The 25,140-nt window shown below is 37.3% G+C and overlaps 1 protein-coding gene across 1 annotated transcript; it reads left to right on the forward strand.

The window, feature by feature from the left end:
* The first annotated feature begins 17,796 nt into the window (after positions 1–17,796).
* Positions 17,797–24,516, forward strand: LOC101895134 (uncharacterized). The gene is made up of 4 exons (XM_005180653.4): positions 17,797–18,271; positions 18,387–18,932; positions 19,013–19,122; positions 21,421–24,516. Exons 1-4 carry the CDS (start codon positions 17,915–17,917, stop codon positions 23,996–23,998), a joined length of 3,591 nt encoding a protein of 1,196 aa, XP_005180710.3. The 5' UTR covers positions 17,797–17,914; the 3' UTR covers positions 23,999–24,516.
* The last annotated feature ends 624 nt before the right edge of the window (positions 24,517–25,140 follow it).

Here is a 25,140-nt window from a genome sequence, read left to right on the forward strand (position 1 = left end):
CAAGGTCTGGTGTTAAGATGAAATATATCCGCCCAGTCCTTCTGGTACCTCCCCCACAAAAGTTCGAATTTTCCAAAAAAAAGAAACCCAAAAAGTACCTCCCCCTCAAAGGGTAAAAATTTTGAATATTTATAGGCTTTTAAAAATTTGATGTAAGAGTCCGATTTCCTTCAAATTTCACACATCCCAATATTTTTATTAACCCAAGATCTGGTGTTAAGATGGGATATATCGGTCCACTCCTTCTGGTACCTCCTCCACAAAAATATCGAAATTTTGAATATCCATGAAACTGAAATTTACATCCGCCTCCATTTAGACTTGGAATATTTTAATATTTATATCACCACAGGACAGGGCTTTTTGGTTTTATGTGAGACCAACGGCAATGACCTCGGTTCTCTAGAAACGTTCGAAAATTTGCTACTTAATTATAGTAGTTTTTCTCTCAAAATTGACTATATTACAAAACGCTCCTCTTTTTATACCCTACACCACAGGGTGGTCAGGGTATTATGTCTTTGTGCATTTGTTTGTAACAGGCAAAAGGAAACGAGATAGACCCATAGTTCCTTTTGATGATCTGCATAGAATCATATTCTGAGTCGATTTATGCATGTCCGTCCGTCCATCCGTCCATCCGTCTGTCCATGTATTTTTGTAAACAAAGTACAGTTCGCATTTATTGCCCTATCCGGATGAAATTTTGCACAAATCATTTGTTTGGCCCAAGGACGAACCCTATTGAAATTGGAGATAATCGGTAAAAATTTATGTATAGCTCTCATATATAACTTCGTCCGATTTGCCTTTTATTGTGCACCAAACGTTTAATATCAGCCCGAATAGTATGGAATTTTGCACATATAACCAAATTAGAACTGAAAATAAGTATGTCAAATTTGATCGATCAGATATAGCTATAGCTCCCATATATATATTGTTCATCCGATTTGTTATTTTAGTCCTCCTCAGCCGTAATATGCACTCTGTAACAACAATATTTGGGGAAATATATCAAATACAGCTCAGAAATACATTTGCCAAATTTTATCGAGATCGGTTCGGATTTGAATATATCTCCCATACATAACTTCGTCCGATTTACCTTTTATTGTGCACCAAGCGTCTAATATTTGTTCAAATGGGATGGAATTTGGCACATGCGACCGAATTGAGTCTAGAAGCTAGTATGTCAAATTTGATCAAAATCGGTTCAGTATAGCTATAGCTCCCATATATATTGTTCGTCCGATTTGTTATATTTGTTACCCACAGCCGTAATATGCATTCTATAGCAACAATATTTGGGGAAATATATTAAATACAGCTCAGAAGTACATTTGCTAAATTTTATCGAGATCGGTTCAGATTTGGATATAGCTCCCATATATATTTTTATCCGATTTCAAAATAATTGTGCACCAAATGGCCAATACAAGTCCTAATTTAGGAGATACAAATGCTTCGGCATATTTAATCCTTTGAACTTTAAATTATAATTATAATCATAGCGTGTATGATTGAATTCTCCCATAAAAACTATTAATTGTTATGCGGAGCTCTAATAATTTAGCAAAGTGGTGTAGGGTATCATAAAGTCGGCCCGCCCGACTTTAAGACTTTCTTTACTGGTTTATTTATATAGATTGGCATTTTAAAATAATATTTTATTGAATACATGAGTCCTTGAAAAAATATTTTTTTAAATCAAATTTACGGAAAATCCTTGAAAGACCATGAATATGATTATCTCAAGTTCTTGAAAAAAAATTAAAATATTTTAAAATCCTTTTAATCTAGTTTTCCTTTCTAAATCCTTTTCATACTTGACCATGTGTCAATCAAACTATTCGCCTCATTTTCCCACTGTCAGTTTCATAAATTCCATTTAGTTAACTTCTCAACATCTCAATTTCTGTTCAGTTTTTTTTATTGAAAATAGCTCTCAAGCACAATGAATATCAATTGAATTATAAAATTGATAGCCCATCAAATGTTGTGCTCTTCGTTCGTTCGTTCGCTCGCTCATCGCTCACTAACTTCATTAACGATAAAAATCGACCTGCTTTCGGACAAACACTTAACCCTCTAACTCTATGCCTCTTTACAAAAGACTACGACGACAACAACAACAAAAAAATCCCATTACATTTCCACTTAAATCTAAACTGAAAATTTCAAAAATAAAGGATAGAGTCCTGGAGAAATCATCAAGAAGCCATAAAGGACTATCTGAACGGAAATTGAGGATAGTACAATCATAGTTTTATGATTCATTCAAAGCTGAGGTGTAAAACACACACAGAAGCAACCACTCTCTCTACCTCTCTTTCTCTCTTTCTCTCTCTCTCACACACACACGTATACACCTTTACCATTTGGACCAGCTGCAGGACAATGGTAAATAAATGAAGAAACGTGGCCATAAAAAAAAAACTAAGTGATGAAAATGAAATGAAGGAATAAAAAACTGCTCGTTTTTTTTTTTTTAATATTATTATCGAAGGTGAAAGCATTAATGGGACACAACTCTTCATCACCTCCCCCGGCTGCCGATTTCTCCAGGGCTTAATGATAAAGTGCCCGGCAAAGAAGTCATTGGGTAATTTACAATAATTGAGGCCATCAGCCATCAGAATGTGGAAAAAGGAACAAAATAATCGAAACCAGCTGAAATGAAAAATGATATTCAATTTTAGATAATCGAAACTAAAATCAATAGGAGGGTGAGATGACAAAGCAAAAATAATGAAATTCAATAAATTTCGAAGGTAAAATTGCTTCGAAAATCAAATATGGGAGCTTTCCTAGACGAGGTCCTTTATCCATTTATATATAAAAGAGTAAAAAATTAGTGAACGACTCAACGCCGAGGGAAACGGCTGTAGCTAAAGTCTTGAAATTTTGATAGATAAAGCTCGATTATTCGACATTCGGACTACAAGGTTACTAAAAGTACTAAAGAGCACTAAATTTCGTACCTTTTGGTTTGGGAAGTAGTGTTTGATAAAAGTAGATGCGGTTTTTGGGAAATGTATACAAAGTATAACAACTGTACTAAATGGTACTAAATTCGGTACAATTTTGTTTTGGATGAACGGATTGATATGAAAATTTAAAATGTTGATATTGGGGTCTCTGCTAGTTGGTAGGGTGAGAATAAAGAGTTGGGTTTTGATATAAATTCAGCAAGTGTACGAAAGGACCTAAATGGAACTAAAACGGAATACGGCTTGAAATCTGAAATTCGGCATCAAGATCACAGCTAGTGTCTTGGGTTGAGATATGGAAGTGGCTTCGGAAATACATGCTTTAATGTACTAAATGGTACTAAATTTGGTATTTGGACATGAAATTGAGTTGGAAGTCTAATATTTTTGGCATTAGGATCACCTTTTGTGCGGTGTGGTTGATACATGACTTGGGATTTGGAAAAATGAACCAAAAAGTACGAAGAATACTATTCAGTATAAACTTTGGGGTTTGGGGAACGAACAGATCTAGAAATCCGAATTTTGGAGTGAGAGTCTTTCTTCATGTTGTGTATGATAGTCAGACTATAGGGTTTTTCGAAATTCTATCGATGAATATAAGAAAAGTACTAAAATGCACTAATTTTGGTACCATTTGGAATTATGTGAAGGGATAGTGGTAAAATCTTGAAATTTGATATGAGATTCAATCCTGGTGGTTTTGGAAGTATGTGTTTAATGCAAGAACTGTACTAAATGGTACTAAATTGAGTAAAATTCCGTTTTGGGTAAACGAAATAAGCTGGTTTATGGAAATGTTGCTATTGGGGTCCCTGCTGCTGAATTTTGAGAATCTGTACTACAAATGCACGAAAAGTACTAATGTGGTACTACATTTGGTATTGGGTGAAGATATAGAGCTGAAATCCTGAAATTTGATATTTAGATTACGGATGGTATCTGCATTTGAGATTTGGTGTCGGTTTGGAAATGTGTCCTACAATTTTACGAAAAAGTGCTGAATGGTACTAAATTTGTTATTGGGATACGATGGAATCCCGAAATTTGATTTTAAAATCTCTGTTGGTATCTGGGATTGAGATATTGAAGTGGTTTCGGAAATGTGTACTATATTTGTACGAAAAAGTACTGAATGGTACTAAATTTGGTATTGAGTGAAGGTAAATAGCTGATATCCGCAAATTTGATATATATGTCAAATTTGTTGGTGTCGGTTGTTAAGATAAGTGGTTTTGGAGATGTGTACTATAATTGTACGAAAAGCACTAAACAGTACTATATTTGGTACAATTTTGTACTGTGTAAACATATAATGCTTGAAATCTGAAATTTGGTATTAGGGACGCTGATTGTGTCTAGCCTGGACATATGGAGATGGCTTCAAAAATGTGTACTGTAATTGTACGAAAAAGTACTAAATAGTACAAAATTTGATATTGGGTGAAGAGACAGAGTTGGGATCCTGAAATTTGATATTAAGGTCTCTTTTGGTGTCTGTACTTGAGAGAAGGAGCTGGTTTTGGATAAACGTACTATAATTGTGCTAAATGGTACTATATTTGGTAATGGAGGAAATTAAAGAGCAGTAATACTGAAATTTGATATGGAATTCACTGAAAGTATCTGGATTGAGTTGTGGAGGTGGTTTTGGAAATGTGTGCTAAATTTGGTATTGGGTGAAGGGATAGGGTTAGAATCCCCAAATTTGATATTGAGGTATCTCTTGGTATCTTGAATTGAGATACGGAGGTGGTTTTGGAAATATGTACTGTAACTGTACGAAAAGTACTAAATTTGGTATTGGTTAAAGAAATATAACTAAAATTCCGAAATTTGATACGTTTGCCACTGTTGGGGTCGGTGTTTGAGAGAGTTAGAGAGTTTTCGATATCCGTACCATAATTTTACGAAAAGTACTAAATAGTACTGACTTTGATTTTTGGGAAAAGAAATAGAGCTGAAATCCTGAGTTTTGGTTTTGAAGGCTCTGTAGATATTTGGTATTGAGGTATGGAGTTGGTTGTGGAAATGTGTACTACAATTGTACGAAAAGTATTAAATAGTACAAAATCTGTTATCGGATAAAAAATAGATAGAAATGAAATCTCGAGATTTGATGTAGATGTCGCAATTGGTGTCTGTGATAGAGAGAAGGACCTATTTTTGGATATGCGTACTATAATTGTACTAAATGGTACTAAATTAGGAAATGGAGGAAATTAAAGTGCTAAAATTCTAAAATTTGAGATTTAGATCTTTGTTGGTATCTGGAACTGAGATATGGAATTGGTTTGAAATATGGAGGTGATTTTGGAAATGTGAACTATAATTGTACGAAAAGTACTAAGTGGTACTAAATTTGGTATTGTGTGAAGGGAAAGGGTTGGAATTCCCAAATTTGATATTGAAGGGTCTCTTGGTATCTTGGATTGAGATATGGAGATGCTTTTGGACATGTGTACTATAATTGTACGAAAAGTACTAAGTGGTACTAAACTGGGTATAAGGTGAAGGGATAGAGCTAAAATCCTAAAATTTGATATTAAAGCAACTGTTGACATCAGAGGCTAAGATATGGAAATTGTTTTGAAAATGTGTGCTACAACTGTTCGAAAAGTACTAAATAGTACAAAAATTTGAGGGGATAGAGATAAAATTGTGAAATTTGATGTTTAGATTAGTGATGCGATGTGTGTGTTTGAGATTTGGCCGTGGTTTGGAAATGCGGCGTATACGGCGTATACGGCGTGGTACTAAATTGGATATTGGGTGAGGGGATTGAGATAAAATTGTGAAATTTGATGGTTATTACCGATGGTATCTGCATTTGAGTTTTGGCGGTGGTTTTGGAAATGCGTCGTATATTTGTACGGAAAGTACTAAATAGTACTAAATTTTGTATTGGGTGAAGGGATAGAGTTAAAATCCTGAAATTTGATATTGAGGTCTCTCTTGGTTTCCGGAATTGAGATATGGAGGTTGTTTTGGAAATGAGTGAATAATTTTACAAAAAGTTCTAAAATTGTACAAAAAAGTTCTAAATAGTACTAAATTTGGTAATGGGGAAAAATTAAAGAATTGAAGTCCTGAAATTTGATATTAATGTGTCTGTTGGTATCTGAAATTGATATATAGAGGGCGTTTTGAAAATGCATTCTATTTTTGTACGAAAACTACTAAATGGTACTAAATTTGGTATAGGTTGAAGAAATAGAGCTGGAACCCTCAAACTTGATTTTGAGATCTCTGTTGATATCAGAAATTGAGATCAGGAGTTTGTGTTGGAAATATGTCCTATGATTGCACGAAGAGTATTACATTTGGTATTGATTGAGGCGATAGGGTTGGAATCCTCAAATTTGATACGAAGGACTCTTTGGTATCTGAAATTGAGATATGGAGGAGGTTTTGGAAATAAGTCCACGAAAAGTACTAAATGGTTCTAAATTTCGTATCGGGTGAAGGAATAAAGCTGAAATTCCGAAATTTGATATTGAGGCCATTATAGGTATCTAGCGTTTACACATGGAGACTTTGAGATAGTTTTGGTCTGAAAACTGGGTTGTGGGTCCATTATGCAATGGTCTTACTGGTATCCTCCTCGATAAAGTTCAAAATGAACGATTTTCAAGACCTTTTTGTTGGAAAAGTTTAATTTTTTCCAATTATTCCGTCCAAAAAAGGAAAAACTTGAAATACCTCGAAAGTCTAAAAATTTAGTACGATGTTTGAAGTTTTGTTTCAAAAAAAAATTATGTCAAACTGAACAAATTGTGCATTTGAGTACTAAAAAGGCCTAACACGAACAGTTGGAATGAATCGTAAACATTTTAAGGTAGGCTTTTTACTGTAGGATTACAATTTTGATAGATTTTCTTTTCAAGGACTAATTTTTATTTTTTAAGGACTTTCAGGAAATGCGATTTCAAACATGTCCTTTTTAAGAACTATCAGCTGTGTAATGGAATAAAATATTATTTTAAAATTCTAATATCTTCATATCCCGACTACACGTTCCTCGCCTATAGGATTACAATTTTTATAGATTTTTCTTTTCAAAGACTAATTTTTAATTTTTAAGGACTTTCAGGAAATGCGGTTTCAAACATGTTCTGTTAAAGAACTATCAGCAGTTCAAAGTAATAAAATATTATTTTAAAATTCTAATATCTTCAGATCCCGACTATCCTTTCCTCGTCTCCCTCCTTCTCTTCTCCCTCCTTCTCTTCTCCCTTTATCAAACCACCGAAACTCCTTTTTGGATAATTAAAACTGTTTTTAATGACATTTTCCAACAATTTCACCAAAAAGCTTTAATTGCCATATTTTCCCCCCAGAAAAAAATTGTCCTCATCCATAGAATTTTTGTCACAGTTTCCGTATCCGATTCGATGCGATTTTTTTGTATTTTATTGGTAAACATCGACTTTATGACTCCAACAATGTGTTGAAAATCGTTTTTATTTTTTTTCAGCCCCCTCCGCTTCTTTTCCCTTCTATCGGCTTCATTGGCTTTAGTTGCGAAACAATTTTAGAGCCAGAGGGAGTTCTGCCATTACAATTCCCATAGTTAGAGTTTAAGCTTTCCTATTTTTTATTATTACTGTTGTTATTGTTGTTGTTGTATCCATTGTCAAATAAAGCAATTCCGAATAGAAAAACAAAGTTGTCGTTTTTTTTGTTTTGAAAAGGATTTGAGAGCTTTAGTCAAATGTGTGACAATGGTAATGTTGTTGCGGAGCACTGGAAAACTAATGAAGTTCCACAGAGGGGGGAGAGGGGAGAGAGGATAGCTGAGTTTATAAAATTTAATTGAGAACATTCAGTTTGTTGTTTTTTTTTCTGGTGTAGCAACTCTCCATAAAATGTAGTTAATTAAGTGCAGTTAGGGGTTATCGTCTGGTTGAAGTTACAAAGCAATGATAACAGGTTTTTTCGGCAGGTGAAAGAATCTGATAAGGGAGGGGAAAAGGGAGAGGAAAAGTTAGGAATGAACTCAATTTTCCAAATTCCATGTATTTTTGCAACACATCCTCCATCCATTGCATCCTTTAAATTAATATTTTTTAAACATGACCATTAAACATATCCTGTAAGTCCCTGATATCCTTTGCATTAAACCCCCTTTCTCCCCCTCCCAATTCACCTCTCGTATTTATATATTTCACATATGCAAATCCTTTTTAAAAGAACATATTTTATCAAAGTTAACCTTACAATTCAATTGGCTAAGTCCTGTTTCAGGTTTTTTTCCTCTTTTGCTTTTTTTTTTTTTTTGAATGAATTCGTGGTATTCAAAATACTGCATTATCCTCACACTGGAACAAAAAAAAAATGAGAGAGAGAAAGGAAAAAAACTGGTCCTTTGTGTGCGCACAATAGCCAACCAGTTTTATGTGTGACAGTGGCCAAAGGATTTAACAAGTGACTTATTATGTCCTGCAAAACAAGAAAAAAAAAGAGAAAAAAGGAAAGGGTGCAGGCACGACATGTGAATGAATAGAGAATTAATGCTTAAAAAATGTAAGTTTATTAGGGTGGATAAAAAATTTCACAAAAAAGTAAGCAAAGGTTATATATTAGGTTATATTCGACCATGTGATACCCTACTACAGTATAGAAAGTGATGACATCATCAAGTTACAACTTCGAAAAAAATATTCTTTAAAAATCCATGACTAAAAGTCCTTTCAAAAAATATTCTTTAAAAAATTCACGACTAGAAGTCCATCAAAAAAAAAAAAACTATAAAAAAACCACGACTAGAAGTCCTTCCAAAAAATATTCTTTAAAAAATTAACGACTAGAAGTCCTTCCAAAAAATATTCAAGAAGTCCTTAAAAAAATTTTAAAAATCCACAACTAGAAGTCCTTCCAAAAACATATTTTTTCGAAAAATTCTCGACAAGAAGTCCTTCAAAAAAAAAAAAAAAACTTTATAAAATCCACAACTAAAAGTCCTTCCAAAAACTATTTCTTAAAAATTCAAGTCCTTCCCAAAATATATTCTTTAAAAACTCCACGACTAAAAGTCCTTCAAAAAAATATTCCTTAAAAAATCCACGACAAGAAGTCATTCAAAAAAAACATTCTTTACAAAATCCACGACAAGAATCCTTCCAAAAAAATTCTTTAAAAATCCAAGTCCTTCCAAAACTGCATTCTTTAAAAAATCCACTACAAGAAGTCCTTCCAAAAACATATTCCTTAAAAGAGCCTTAAAAAAATTTAAAAATCCTTCCAAAAAATATTCTTTAAAAATCCACAAATAGAAGCCCTTCAAAAACTATTTCTTAAAAATCCAAGTCCTTCCCAAAATATATTATTTAAAAAATCCACAACTAAAAGTCCTTCTAAAAATATTCTTTAAAAATTCACTACTAAAAGTCCTTTCAAAAAAAGTTATTAAAAAAATCTACGACTTGAAGTGCTTCCAAAAGAACATTTTTTTAAAAAATTCACGACTAGAATTCCTTCAAAGAAATTAATTTTTAAAAAACTCACGACTAGAAGTCCTTCCAAAATATGTTCTTTAAAAAATGCTCGATCAGAAGTCCTTCAAAATTCTTTACAAAATACACGACAAGAATCCTTCAAAAAAAAATCTTTAATAATCCAAGTCCTTCGAAAAAAATATTCTTTAAAAATCCACGATAAGAAGTCCTTCCAAAAACATATTCTTAAACAAAGCCTTAAAAAGTCCTTAAAAAATTATAAAAATCCTTCCAAAAAATATTTTTTAAAATTCCACAAACAGAAGTCCTTCCAAAAACTATTTCTTAAAAATCCAAGTCCTTCCCAAAATATATTATTTAAAAAATCCACAACTAAAAGTCCTTCTAAAAATATTCTTTAAAAATTCACTACTAAAAGTCCTTTCAAAAAAATATTCTTTAAAAAATCCACTACTAAAAGTCCTTTCAAAAAAAGTTATTAAAAAAATCTACGACTAGAAGTCCTTCAAAGAAATTAATTTTTAAAAAACTCACGACTAGAAGTCCTTCCAAAATATGTTCTTTAAAAAATGCTCGATCAGAAGTCCTTCAAAATTCTTTACAAAATCCAAGACAAGAATCCTTCAAAAAAAAATCTTTAATAATCAAAGTCCTTCGAAAAAAAATATTCTTTAAAAAATCCACGACAAGAAGTCCTTCCAAAAACATATTCTTTAAAAAAGCCTTAAAAAGTCCTTAAAAAATTATAAAAATCCTTCCAAAAAATATTTTTTAAAAATTAACAAATAGAACTCCTTCCAAAAACTATTTCTTAAAAATCCAAGTTCTTCCCAAAATATATTATTTAAAAAATCCACAACTAAAAGTCCTTCTAAAAATATTCTTTAAAAATTCACTACTAAAAGTCCTTTCAAAAAAATATTCTTTAAAAAATCCACTACTAAAAGTCCTTTCAAAAAAAAGTTATTAAAAAAATCTACGACTTGAAGTGCTTCCAAAAGAACATTTTTTAAAAAATTCACGACTAGAACTCCTTCAAAGAAATTAATTTTTAAAAAACTCACGACTAGAAGTCCCTCCAAAATATGTTCTTTAAAAATGCTCGATCAGAAGTACTTCAAAATTCTTTACAAAACACACGACAAGAATCCTTCAAAAAAAAATCTTTAATAATCCAAGTCCTTCGAAAAAAATATTCTTTAAAAAATCCACGACAAGAAGTCCTTCCAAAAACATATTCTTAAACAAAGCCTTAAAAAGTCCTTAAAAAAATTATAAAAATCCTTCCAAAAAATATTTTTTAAAAATCCACAAACAGAAGTCCTTCAAAACTATTTCTTAAAAATCCAAGTACTTCCCAAAATATATTATTTAAAAAATACACAACTAAAAGTCCTTCAAAAATTTTCTTTAAAATATCCACTACTAAAAGTCCTTTGAAGAAACATTCTTTAAAAAAACCCACTATTAAAGGTCCTTTCAAAAAATGTTATTAAAAAAATCTATGACTTGAAGTGCCTCCAAAAGAATATTCTTTAAAAAATTCACGACTAGAAGTCCTTCAAAAAAAGTGATTTTTTAAAAAATCCACAACTAGAAGTCCTTCCAAAAATATATTCTTTAAAAAATGCAGGATCAGAAGTCTTTCAAACAAAAAAAAAAAAATATTTTAAAAAATCCACGCCAAAAGTCCTTCCAAAAAATTATATCTAAAAAAAAACAAGGCTAGAGGTCCTTCCAAAGAAATATTCTTTAAAAATCCTTTGAAAATTATTTTAATTAAAAAGACCACGACTGTATATCCTTGAAAAAAAAATTCGGAAAAAATTTACTATTTACTTTGAAAGATATCTAAGATTTTCTAAAAAAAATTAACAATTATGACCTTTGGAAAATATTAAAAAAAATACAGAAAAAAATTCCATTGAAAAAAATAATTTTTAAAAAATCTTTGGTTTCACATCCTTTGAAAGTATATGTTCCTGAAATATTAAAAAATCCAGAAATGCTTTTTTATTCCCTAACACCCCATTATCCCTTGAAAGGATTAATTTTGCTTATTGACCAGAACCAAATCGATAACAAGCCATCAACTCTCTCCCCTCTCTCCCTAGAGAGCTTTGCCACAAAATTGAGTTTTCAGTTTGATTTAAGTGTGGCGCTTTAAAAATGAAGCCACTGAAGCCCCCATCCACGGCCATTTATAACCACAATTTTAGTTGAAATGTAAAAAAGAGGAGAAAAAATCGCAAAAAAATCCCAGTGCTAAGCTAATCGTCGAAACCAGATGCGTGTTGACCATAAAAATGCCATTAATAACAATGATATTGTTGACATTTAAGAAAAAATGCAACGAAGTTGGGAATTTCGCAAATGAAGTTAATAGAAGGATCAACAAAAAATAATGGCCCAAAAGCCTGTTGATAGCCACTCCCAAAAAAACAAAAATGGCCCGACTGCTGCTGCAAGGTATGCAGGCAGCCTTTTTGGTGTGCTGCATTTGGTTATTGCATGACTTGAGCCATAAGTTTAACTAACAAATATTTAAGGAGGTTATGGGGGACAGGGTGCAGAAAGGGGTAATTGGTGAGGGAGGGGAGGGGAAATTTAACTAAATGAGTTGCCTCCTATCGCCCCTCTCTCTCTCTCTCTCATAATCATGGCCTCAGCTCAGTATTCATGATATTTGCAAAACACGATTAATGCCCGCTGATAAACCGGTTATGGTTACGCTAATTAATCGTTAGGTGTCGCATTGAACACAAACAAACACGTACACGTCGGAACATGAGAACTTTAGTTGTGGTGGCCATGGGTGTTGTTGTTATTCCAAATTCCAGGATAAAAATCAAATGTGGAGGCCTTAGGCCTATAACCGAAACTAAAAAAAAAAATGTGGTTTGAAAACCAGTTATGCGTGTTAGAAGCTGCCATGTTAGCAAACAATTTGGCATTTATGTTTATTACAGGTCAAACACAAACACATACACTCACAGCCATGATGGCAATCTGAGAAGGACCACTGAGGCCCAATTTGTTGGAATAGTTTTGAAAAAAAAAAAAATACAATTTTAAAATTAGATTTTTTGGTTTTTATACAAAAACAAAAAAAATATTCGTTTTAATTTTGTAACAATCAAAGCGATAAAAGTTTAATAAATGGCTTTTCTGAGAGAGGGAGAGCGAGAGAGAATATGCAACTCACCGAGGTTGGCCGTTTCGTGTTTGAGCGGTTATCGTCACGTATTGTGAGGTGTTCATTAAGGTTTTTGTTTTTGCTGTTGTTGTTGGTACAAAAACACAAATTATGACACACTATTGAAAAGTGGGGAAAGTGAAATAAAAAAAATGAAAAAACGGAAAATTCCCCGAGGCTAGATAAAGGTTAATATAAAATATTTTACAATGGCAATTGGTTGTAAAAAAAATATAAAAAAGGGGCAGGAATAATAAAAAGGAGGGTGGGAAAGGCCAGGAGGGAAAAGTAAACAATGATAGGCTGTAGAAAAAAAATATTTTTTTTCAATTTATACTTAAAGGCCCTTTGATAAAGCATTTGTTAAGAGATACTGAATTATAGGCAAATAAAAAATTTAAAAAAATAAAAAAAAGCAAAAAAGCTGTATGTTCGGCCGGGCCGAACTTTGAATAAACTGAACCATTTGGAACGAATTTGGATATTTTCAAAAAAAAAAAAAAAAAAAACAAAAAAAAAATAATAATAATAATAATATAATAAATAAATAAAAAAAGTCCGGTAAAAATGCTATATTAGGGTCTATACCACAACGTGGAGCTGCATCAGCAAAATCATCACAATACCGACTATAGAAAGGTACTATTATAAGGGGGCTATATAAATAACGCACAGACACGTTTCTGTCATAGGCAGTAGTATCCATTACGAACATCAAATGCCAAATTTGAAAGAATCCGGGTGAATAATGTCGCTAAAATGATCAAAGTACCGAATATCGGGAGGTACCGTTATATGGGGGCTATACGAAGACCTGGACCTGCACAGACACCTTTCTGTCTTAGGCTGTAGTATCCTTTACGAACTTCAAATACTAAATTTAAAATAGTTCCGGTAATTAATGTCGCTTAAATGATCAAAATACCGAATATCGGGAGGTACTGCTATATGGGGGCTATACGAAGACGTGAACCTGCACTGACACTTTTCTGTCTTGGGCTGTAGTTTCCCTTACGAACTTCAATTACAACATTTGAAATAATTCCGGTGAATAATGTCGCTAAAATCATCGAAATACCGAATATCGGGAGGTACTGTTATATGGGGGATATACGAAGACCTGGACCTACATGGTTCATTTTCTGTCTTAGGCTGAAGTATCTATTACGAACTCCATATACCAAAGTTGAAATAATTCCGGTAAATAATGTCGCTTAAATCATCAAAATATCGAATATCCGGGGGTACCGTTATATGGGGGCTATACGAAGACCTGGACCTACACGGCCAATTTTCTGTTTTATGCTGTAGTATCTATTACGAACTTCAAATACCATATTTGAAATAATTCCGGTAAATAATGTCGCTAAAATCATCAAAATACCGCATATCGGGAGTTACCGTTGTATGGGGGCTATACGAAGACGTGGACCTACATGGCCCATTTTCAATACCAAAAGTCCTGCAGACAGAATACACATTTGAGTAAAATATTATCAACCTACATCATTTCGTTCGGAAGCTAGAGTGATTTCCACAGACGGACAGAAATCGACATAGAATTTTATGCTGATCAAGAATATATATACTTTGTGGGGTCTACACATTATTTCCCAAGAAGTCCAGTGTCCGTACGGAAGGATTATTTTTAGAACTATTTTTAAAACTCCACTCCTCTATTGAGGGGATCCTTGAGAAATTAGACCTCTTCTCTGGGATTTTTAAATAATATTTTTTTCTAAAGACCTCTAATATTTTTTACTAACAATCTCTAGGACTTTTCAAGGATTTTTTCTTCAAAGGAAATGGTTTTGGTATTTTTATAGTACAGCTTTTTCAAGGACTTCTTCTGAAGGAAAAATTAAAAATATATTTTAAGTAGATATTAAGCTTTTTTCCAAGGATATATATAATTTTTTCTCCATAATCATATATTTTAAGGATTTTTTCAAAGGATCTACAAATGTGAATTAAAAAAACATATTAATCCAAGTACCTCTTGTCGGTGATTTTAATAACAATATATATTCCAGAGATCTCAATCAAGAAATTTTTAAATAGTAGCTTGCTGGATTATTTTCTTAAAAATAATATCTTAAAGGACCTCTTTTGAACGAATTCAATAGAACAATATTTTACATTTTTTCAAAAATAATTTTTTGAAAGACCTTTTGTTTTGGAACATTTTTTGTATATTTTTTCCTAAGGTCCTCTAGTCGGGCACCTTTCAGGGGTATTTTTAAATTACATATTTTTTAAGAAATTTGAAGGGTAATTAATTTTTTTCTTCGAGGACATGGTCACATATTTTCGGAAATTTGTTTGCAAATATTTTTTTTAAAGATTTCTTCTAAGGAGGTTCCTAATGGAGGTTCCTAAAAAAAATTCCATTTCCAGGGACCTATTTTCTTGGACTTGAAAATAATATTTTTTTTTTCTAAGGACCTCTAGGACTATTTATGGATTTTTTCAAAGAACATTTCTTGGTATTTTTCGTTACAGATTTTTTTTTTCAAGGAATTCTTATGAAGGGTCATTAAAAAAATATTTTTTCAAGTACATATTAAGTATTTTTTAAGGATTATTTTTATTATTTCAAGGACTCCTTAGCGGATTTTTGTAATGATTTTAATTCCCAAGAACTCAAGTCCAGTGTCCTTATGGAAGGATTATTTTTAGAACTATTTTTAAAACTCCACTCCTCTATTGAGAGGATCCTTTAAAAATTATTTTTTTTTTTCCAAAGACCTCTTCTCTGAGATTTTTAATTAATATTTTTTTCTAGGGACCTCTAATATATTTTTTTAAGAATCTCTAGGACTTTTCCAGAATTTTTGGCGATTTAAGGATATCCAGAGATCACTTTCAGTGAAAAGCAAGGATTATTTTTATTTCAAGGACTCATCTGTGCATTTTTATAAAGACTTTCTTTTCCAAAAAAATCAGCTTCACGATTCCCTCGGAAGGATTATTGTTTAGCCCTATTTTTCCAAACTCCTTGAATGGAGAGTCCTTGAAATTTTTAAATAATATTTTTTTAAGGACCTCTTGCCGTGGACTTTACGGAGTCCCAAGTACATCTTTCTGAGAATTTTAATAGAAATATATATATATATATATATATATATATATATATATATATATATATATATATATATATATATATATATATATATATATATATATATATATATATATATATATATATATATATATATATATTTTTCCAAATTTCCACTCCTCATTTTCCAATTCCTCGTAGTGTTTGTATTTTTTAAATCTGAAATGCATTTCATGTCCAGATTTTTTGCTTTCATGCGAAAGCAGAAGGGGTCATGAATATCATAAACCATGTACTACTTCTCGGTAATTTAAGGGGATCCAGAGATCTCTTTCAGCGAAGTGCAAGGATTATTATTATTTCGAGGACTCATCTTTGAATTTTTGTAAAGAATTTTTTTCAGGATTCCCACGGAAGGATTATTTTTAGGCCTATTTTTCGAAACTCCTTTAATGGAGAATCCTTGAAATTTTTAAATATTTTTTTTTTCCAAGGACCTCAAATTCTAGACTTTTTAAGGAACCCAAGAACATTTTTTGAAGAACTTTAATAGAAATATATATATATTTTTTTTTTCAAAAATAATTTTTCAAAGGACCTCTTTTCGGGAGATTTTGTAGCATAGTTTTTTTTCGAGGACCTGTAGCACAGGAAAATTTCCACTCCCCATTTTTTCAACCCTCGTAGCGTTTGAGTTATTAAAATCTGAAATAAATTTCATGTCCAGATTTTTTGCTTTCATGCGAAAGCAGAAGGGGTCATGAATATCATAAACCATGTACTACTTCTCGGTAATTTAAGGGGATCCAGAGATCTCTTTCAGCGAAGTGCAAGGATTATTATTATTTCGAGGACTCATCTTTGAATTTTTGTAATTTTTTTTCAAAGAATTTAGGTTCCGGATTTCCACGGAAGGATTATTTTTAGGCCTATTTTTCGAAACTCCTCTAATGGAGAATCCTTGAAATTTTTAAATAATATTTTTTTCCAAGGACCTCTAATCCTAGATTTTTAAAGGATCCTAAGTACATCTTTTGAAGAATTTTAACAGAAATATATTTTTGCATTTTTTTTTAAATAATTTTTCAAAGGACATCTTTTCGGGAGATTTTTATTATTTCGAGGACTCATCTTTGAATTTTTGTAAAGAATTTTTTTTCCAAAGAATTCAGGTTCAGGATTCCCACGGAAGGATTATTTTTAGGCCTATTTTTCGAAACGTCTTTAATGGAGAATCCTTGAAATTTTTAAAAAAATATTTTTTTCCAAGGACCTCTAGTTCTAGACTTTTTAAGGAACCCAAGAACATCTTTTGAAGAATTTTAGTAGAAATATATTTTTGCCTTTTTTTTTCAAAAATAATTTTTCAAAGGACCTCTTTTCGGGAGATTTTGTTGCATAGTTTTTTTAGGACTTGTAGCACAGGAAAATTTCCATTGCTCACTTCTCAACTTTGAAACTCTCCAATGGCTCATAGGTAAGCTGAAACTCTCCTGTCGCTTTTAGGTGAGTTGTAGCTCCCTTATCGCTCATAGGTGAGCTATAGCTCTCTTCTATTCCTCATTTTCCAACCCTCGTAGTGTTTGGGTTATTAAAATCTGAAATAAATTTCATGTCCAGGTTTTTTTGTTTTCATTCAAAAGCAGAAGGGGTCATGAATATCCATCGCCTGGGTAGGAAAGGACAATGGGAACATAACTTTGTAATTTATTGAAAAAACAACACGGAGAGCAACAACAACAACAAAAAGCCTCATCCGACATACAAACCAATATATTTTTGCCTGTATGCAAAATCATTTGATCTCTGCGTCTCCCTGGTCATGGGTGCATGTTAAAGTGTCATGACACGAACATTTGTGTCCTTTTTTTGGTTCGGGGCAGAGGGAGGATGGCATTGCATTGGACTTCATGGGAAAATGCATTGTTTTTCCAGGGAAAATCCATACCTCCATGCAAGGTTCACAAATGCGAACAAGAAAAATGACATTAAGTCATCAACAACAACAGCAACAACTAAAAAAAAGGTCTGAAAACGCAGTTAAGCAGTTACTCAGTCAGCCAGCCAGCCAAGCAGGCAGGCCAGGCAGTCAGTCAGTGTTAAAGGCAACATTGATATAGGCGGCTAGAGCCAGCCATTGTCCAGTCAAAACTTGGACACCCCAACACACACACGCACACGATAAAGGACACACGCAGTTCCAACAATGAGGCTACGGCTTTCAGCGGCAACAAATCAAAGCCTTGCAACAACACCACATGGTGTTGCTGTTGTTGTTATCCAGATTTTGGTAATTTGCCTCTTGGCCCAGCCATCGCTGGGACGAACAGCTGCCACGCGACAAAAGGCTTTGGAACAAATATTGGATAGTGGAAAAAGTCGCCAGAGTTCCGGTAGCGCGGATGATGGCGACCAGGGTTGTGACGACGCAGATGGCATCTATCATCGACCGCATTTCACCAAAGGACGCTCGGTGATGGTGCAATTGTTTGAATGGAAATTCGTGGATGTGGCCGAGGAGTGTCGGCGATTTTTGGGTCCGCGGGGCTATGGTGGGGTACAAGTAAGTAACAGCGTATTTCACCACGGTAACCACGGGCAACAACAATAATGGCCTAAAAATTATCTCCTGCCTTTGTTTCCCTTCTCTCCCACCCCCTTCTTTTCTTCCTCTTCAGCTGTCACCCGTCCTGGAACATACGGTAATTAAAACGGATGGCCTTAATCATCCATGGTGGCAACGTTACGAAACCATCTCCTATCGTCTAAGCTCCCGCTCCGGCGATGAAACAGATTTCTATTCCATGAGCCGCATTTGCAATGATTTGGGTGTGCGCCTCTATGTCGATGTGGTGCTAAATCACATGGCAGCTCCTTTGTATTTGCTGCTCAACAACAACAACAGGACAACAAAAGGAGCTACAGCCCCAAAGCAGGACTTCATTGTCAACACATTGCTGGCAACGGATGTCAACATCTCCCAATCTTCATATCCCGAAGTGCCCTATGAGGCAAAGGATTTCCATCGCTACTGCGCCATAAACCTGGCCAGCTCCAATGCCCAAGAAATGCGTAATTGTCAGCTAAACGGACATCCCGATTTGGATCATTCCCACAGCTCGGTACGCCAAGCCATTGTGGCAATGCTAAATAAATTTATCGATATGGGAGTGGCGGGATTTCGCATCGATTCGGCCAAATACATTTGGCCAATTGATTTAAAGGTGAGCAAGGAGGGGCGAAAAAGAGAGGGCAGAGAGAGAGAGAGGTAGCAAATTGTGGTTTTATTTTTATTTCGTTGCAGCTAATTTTCGAAGGACTAAAGGATTTAAATACCGAATATAATTTTCCGGAAAAGGCCAGGCCGTTTATTTTCCATGATGTCTTCGATATGGGATTGGATCAGATATCGAAGTAAGGAAAAAAATTTTAGACCTAATTTTCTTAAAGGGGAGTTTAAGCTGAAGCTCTCCTATAGCTCATAGGGGAGCTGGAGCTCACCAATGGCTCATTGGAGAGCTGGAGCTCCCCCATGACTCATTGGTGAGCTGGAGCTTCACCTATGGCTCATAGGTGAGCTGGAGCTCCACCTATGGCTCATAGGTGAGCTGGAGCTCCACCTATGGCTCATAGGTGAGCTGGAGCTCCACCTATGGCTCATAGGTGAGCTGGAGCTCCACCTATGGCTCATAGGTGAGCTGGAGCTCCACCTATGGCTCATAGGTGAGCTGGAGCTCCACCTATGGCTCATAGGTGAGCTGGAGCTCCACCTATGGCTCATAGGTGAGCTGGAGCTCCACCTATGGCTCATAGGTGAGCTGGAGCTCCACCTATGGCTCATAGGTGAGCTGGAGCTCCACCTATGGCTCATAGGTGAGCTGAAGCCCTCCCATGGCTCATAGAGAAGCTGAAGCTCTCCCATGGCTCATAGGGGAGCTGAAGCTCTCCCATGGCTCATAGGGGAGCTGAAGCTCTCCCATGGCTCATAGGGGAGCTGAAGCTCTCCCATGGCTCATAGGGGAGCTGGAGCTCTCCCATGGCTCATAGGGGAGCTGGAGCTCTCCCATGGCTCATAGGGGAGCTGGAGCTCTCCCATGGCTCATAGGGGAGCTGGAGCTCGCCCATGGCTCATAGGGGAGCTGGAGCTCTCCCATGACTCATAGGGGGGCTGGAGCTCTCCCATGACTCATTGGAGAGCTGGAGCTCCATCTATGGCTCATAGGTGAGCTGGAGCTCCATCTATGGCTCATAGGTGAGCTGGAGCTCCATCTATGACTCATAGGTGAGCTGGAGCTCCACCTATGGCTCATAGGTTAGCTGAAGCTCAACCTATGGCTCATAGGTGAGCTGGAGCTCCACCTATGGCTCATAGGTGAGCTGAAGCTCAACCTATGGCTCATAGGTGAGCTGAAGCTCAACCTATGGCTCATAGGTGAGCTGAAGCTCAACCTATGGCTCATAGGTGAGCTGAAGCTCAACCTATGGCTCATAGGTGAGCTGAAGCTCAACCTATGGCTCATAGGTGAGCTGGAGCTCCATCTATGGCTCATAGGTGAGCTGGAGCTCCATCTATGACTCATAGGTGAGCTGGAGCTCCACCTATGGCTCATAGGTGAGCTGAAGCTCAACCTATGGCTCATAGGTGAGCTGAAGCTCAACCTATGGCTCATAGGTGAGCTGAAGCTCAACCTATGGCTCATAGGTGAGCTGAAGCTCAACCTATGGCTCATAGGTGAGCTGAAGCTCTCCCATGCCTCATAGGGGAGCTGGAGCTCTCCCATGGCTCATAGGGGAGCTGGAGCTCTCCCATGACTCATAGGGGGGCTGGAGCTCTCCCATGACTCATTGGAGAGCTGGAGCTCCATCTATGGCTCATAGGTGAGCTGGAGCTCCATCTATGGCTCATAGGTGAGCTGGAGCTCCATCTATGGCTCATAGGTGAGCTGGAGCTCCATCTATGACCCATAGGTGAGCTGGAGCTCCACCTATGGCTCATAGGTGAGCTGAAGCTCAACCTATGGCTCATAGGTGAGCTGGAGCTTCACCTATGAGCCATAGGTTGAGCTTCAGCTCACCTATGAGCCATAGGTTGACCTTCAGCTCACCTATGAGCCATAGGTTGAGCTTCAGCTCACCTATGAGCCATAGGTTGAGCTTCAGCTCACCTATGAGCCATAGGTGGAGCTCCAGCTCACCTATGAGCCATAGGTTGAGCTTCAGCTCACCTATGAGCCATAGGTGGAGCTCCAGCTCACCTATGAGTCATAGATGGAGCTCCAGCTCACCTATGAGCCATAGATGGAGCTCCAGCTCACCTATGAGCCATAGATGGAGCTCCAGCTCTCCAATGAGTCATGGGAGAGCTCCAGCCCCCCTATGAGTCATGGGAGAGCTCCAGCTCCCCTATGAGCCATGGGAGAGCTCCAGCTCCCCTATGAGCCATGGGAGAGCTCCAGCTCCCCTATGAGCCATGGGAGAGCTCCAGCTCCCCTATGAGCCATGGGAGAGCTCCAGCTCCCCTATGAGCCATGGGAGAGCTTCAGCTCCCCTATGAGCCATGGGAGAGCTTCAGCTCCCCTATGAGCCATGGGAGAGCTTCAGCTCCCCTATGAGCCATGGGAGAGCTTCAGCTCCCCTATGAGCCATGGGAGAGAGCACAAGCTCTCCCATGTCCGTTATTTGAAAAATTTTCCCTTGATTTCTTAATTTCAGAACTGAATACTCCACCTACGGGGTGGTAAGCGAATATCTATATGGCGTCGAAATAGCCACCATACTTCAAGGAAAAGCTCCCCTAAGCTCTCTCATAAATTGGGGACCGGCAATGGGATTTTTACCCCATCAAGATTCCCTGGTCTTCATCGACTCGCCGGAGACCCAAAGAGGACTTCCGCCGCAGCTGGGCAAAAATCGGGCCCTGACCTATAAACAACGCCACAAATATATTATGGCGAATGCTCTGATGTTGGCCCATCCCTATGGCAGAATAAAAAGGATAATGAGTTCATATTATTTCCGGAATCCTGATCAAGGACCTCCGGCGGATGAGAAGGATGGAGATGAAATACGTTCGCCGGAGTTTAATGAACAACAGCAATGTTTGCCCTCTTCTGGTTGGGTTTGTGAACATCGTTGGCCGCCCATGCTGCAGCTGGTGAAGCTGGCCAATTACTTTTCCAAACCGGGCCAGGGGGAGGATAGTGTTATACATTTCCAAACGAATGGACCAAATCAGATAGCCTTCTGTAGGGGTCACAAAGCCTTCGTGGCCATGAACAATGATGCGGAACGTGATTTCGAAATGGAGGTCTATACCTGTCTCGAGGAGGAGGGGGTGTATTGTGACATTGTCAGTGGTGGCCTGAAGAAGAATGGCCAGGGGTGTCGTGGTCGTAGTTTGATGGTGAATGCCGATGGTTATGCAAAGATTAATTTGCCGGTGGCATCGGAGAGTGAGGGGGATGGTGGTTTGGATGAGACGGAGGATTTCACTTTTGCTCCAATAGAGGATGGTGGTCCTGAGAACGTGGAAGAGGCAGGAGGTGGAGAGGAGGTGGTGCCAAGTTATGGGGTTTTGGTGGTTTATGTGGGCTCAAGAGTAGGTGCGGAGATCGAGGAGGAAGAGTGGGAAGTTGAAGTTCAGGAGATACCAGGTGATGAAGCGGGTAATAGTGATGCTGAATATCCGCCAATTGAGCCAGGTGATGGAGATGGGGCCGAGGGGGGAGGAGGAGGTGAAGGGGATGCGGTAGAGGTAGCCGACAAAGAGCCATCAAATGAAAATGAGGGGGACACGGAAACCGGAGAGGCGCAGCCTGATCCTGAACCAGAGGAGCCTAACGAGGCTGCCGAAGAAAATGGGGAAGGAGAAATCGGAGAAGGAAATGAAGAAGATGAGGGAAAGACTGAAGAAGAAACTCCGCCTGAGGAGAAAGGAGAAGACAATGAGGTCCCCGCAGAAGGAGATGAAGGGACTGGAAATGCAGAAAATGGTGAGAATTTCACCTTTTCCCCGGTGGAACCCCAGGAAGGAGAGGCCGAGATTCCAGAGGAAGAGAAGGGAAAGGTAGATGAAGAGGAAAATGTGGAAGAAGTTCCCGGGGAAGGTGAAGCGGATGAGGTAGAAGAAGTCCCTGAAGAAAACCCTGAAGATGAAGTTCCTCCACAACCGCAGGAAGAAGACGAAAAGGAGGGCGGTGAAGAAGAAAATGCAGAAGAAGAACCAGAGGGAGAAGAAAAGGTGGAAGAAGAAACCGATGAAGAAGGGGTAGAAGAAGAAAACCCCGAAGCAGCAGGAGATGGTGAGGAAAAAGAAACAGGCGAGGCCGAGGAGGAACAACCAAATCCACCTGAGGAGGTGGATGGCGAACCCACGGAAGAAGTGGCGCCCAACGAAAATTCTGAAGAGCCCAACACTGAAGGAGAACCCGTGGAAGTTCCAGAATCTGAGAAAGAGGGTGAAGGGGATGAAGAGGGAGCAGAAGAGCCGAATCCTGAAGGCCCAGAAGCTGAAGGAGAACCCGAAGATGTTCCAGAAACTGGAAAAGAAGGTGAAGGGAATGAAGAGGGAGCAGACACGCCTCAGGGAGCTGAGGATTTAGCACCAGCAGCAGAAGAGCCGAAAGAAAATCCGGATGAAGCTCCGGAAGATGCGCCCGAAAATACAGGAAGAGATTCCGCAGAGGAAGGTGAAAATAATGGGAAGAACGAAGATAATCCAGAAGCCGAAGAAGAACCCGAAGCTGATAACGATAATCCTGAAGGAGATGAAAATGGGGACAAAGAACCCGAAGGAAACCCTGAAGAAAAACCAGAGCCTGGTGAAGAAACCGAAGCCAACCCCGAGGCTGGTGAAGTAACTGAAGGAGCTCTCGAACCTGAAGAAGGAATCGTTGATGATGGCGAGGAGGAAGAAAATCCACCTAGAGTTGAACCCATTGAGACCACCACCAAATGCCCACCCAAGACGGTGACGGAGCCCGAGGAAAAGCTCATCGACAAAATTGACAAAAGAAACGCCCAAAACGGAGATGAAGATGAGAACTCAGATACCGCGCAACTGGAAGAGCCACTGGAAGTTTCAGAAAGTATCACCGAATCCCCAGTACCACCACCACCTGAAACCAACACCCAGGCGCCCCAGATAAATGCCACCGTGGAAATCATCTCCAACATTGGGGTGACGGAAATGCAAATTGCCGCCAACAACTCAAACGCTGCCGTCAAAAAGGACGATGTCCAGGTGGCTGGAGTTTTCCAGTCGTCAAAAAATCGCCAGGGCAATGGATAGCAATTAATGCAACCCCACATCCTCCTGATCCACCTACTGGCCGGCAAGGTCTTGCTGCTGGATTTGAATCTTAAGAAAATATTAACTCACCTCAAGTTATTTTTTGCACCTTGGAGAAAGATCGGCTTGCAAAGGCCTTAGACAAGACAGGCTCAGCCCAAGTGGCCACCACCACACCAAGAAATGCACTCACCCACACAGAGACATTTACGAATTCACCTTTAATAGCACTTCCCTGAAAGCGCCAGCAACAGAAAAAGGACAATGTTTTACTTATCGCTTACAATGTATGCATATGATGGTGTTGTTGTTGTTGTAGTTGTTCTTGGTCCTTCGGCAAGGACCAAAATAAAATGCTCTCAACATTTTAACAATAAAAATCTAACAATGTTTGGTAAATTGAAAATGGAAATAAAACGAGAGCAGGCACTTACACACACACATACACAAGGATGCAAGGACACACAAGGCACACACACACACACATCCACACTTGCAATAATACATGTAATAGCATTCCTACAATAAAAGTATGGTTTTTGATTTTCTAAAATGGCAATGTTTTTTTTTCAATGGAGGACACAGGGATTCGAGTGAGATTCAAGGTGTGAGGAATTCTCTATGAAGACCTGAGTTCTTCTCTAAGAAGACCTGAGGTCTTCTCTATGAAGACCTGAGGTCTTCCTGTGCTAGGACGAATTTTTTTCTAAAAAAAAAACTTAGTCCTGTGCTGACAGGACGATTTTTTTTCTATGGAAAAACCTTAGTCCTGTGCCGACAGGACGAATTTTTTTCTATAGAAAAAACTTAGTCCTCTGGGTACAGGACGAATTTTTTTCTATAGAAAAAACTTAGTCCTGTGGGTACAGGACGATTTGTTTTCTATGGAAAAAACTTAGTCCTGTGGCGACAGGACGATTTTTTTTCTAAAGAAAAAACTTAGTCCTGTGGCGACAGGACGAATTTTTTTCTATGGAAAAAACCTAGTCCTGTGCCGACAGGACGAATTTTTTTCTATGGAAAAAACCTAGTCCTGTGTCGACAGGACGAATTTTTTTCTACGGAAAAAACTTAGTCCTGTACGGACAGGACGAATTTTTTTCTATGGAAAAAACGTAGTCCTGTGCCGACAGGACGAATTT

This window comes from Musca domestica, unplaced genomic scaffold (assembly GCF_030504385.1).
Source record: "Musca domestica strain aabys unplaced genomic scaffold, Musca_domestica.polishedcontigs.V.1.1 58, whole genome shotgun sequence".
Lineage (NCBI taxonomy): Eukaryota > Metazoa > Arthropoda > Insecta > Diptera > Muscidae > Musca > Musca domestica.

What these genes read in the sequence shown, in the direction of transcription:
- LOC101895134 (XM_005180653.4), top strand. Translation starts at nt 17,915, where the DNA reads ATGAGGCTACGGCTTTCAGCGGCAACAAATCAAAGCCTTGCAACAACA. An exon ending in TTTGGCCAATTGATTTAAAG is followed by an intron (nt 18,933 to 19,012) that starts GTGAGCAAGGAG and finishes ATTTCGTTGCAG; the next exon opens with CTAATTTTCGAAGGACTAAA. An exon ending in GGATTGGATCAGATATCGAA is followed by an intron (nt 19,123 to 21,420) that starts GTAAGGAAAAAA and finishes TCTTAATTTCAG; the next exon opens with AACTGAATACTCCACCTACG.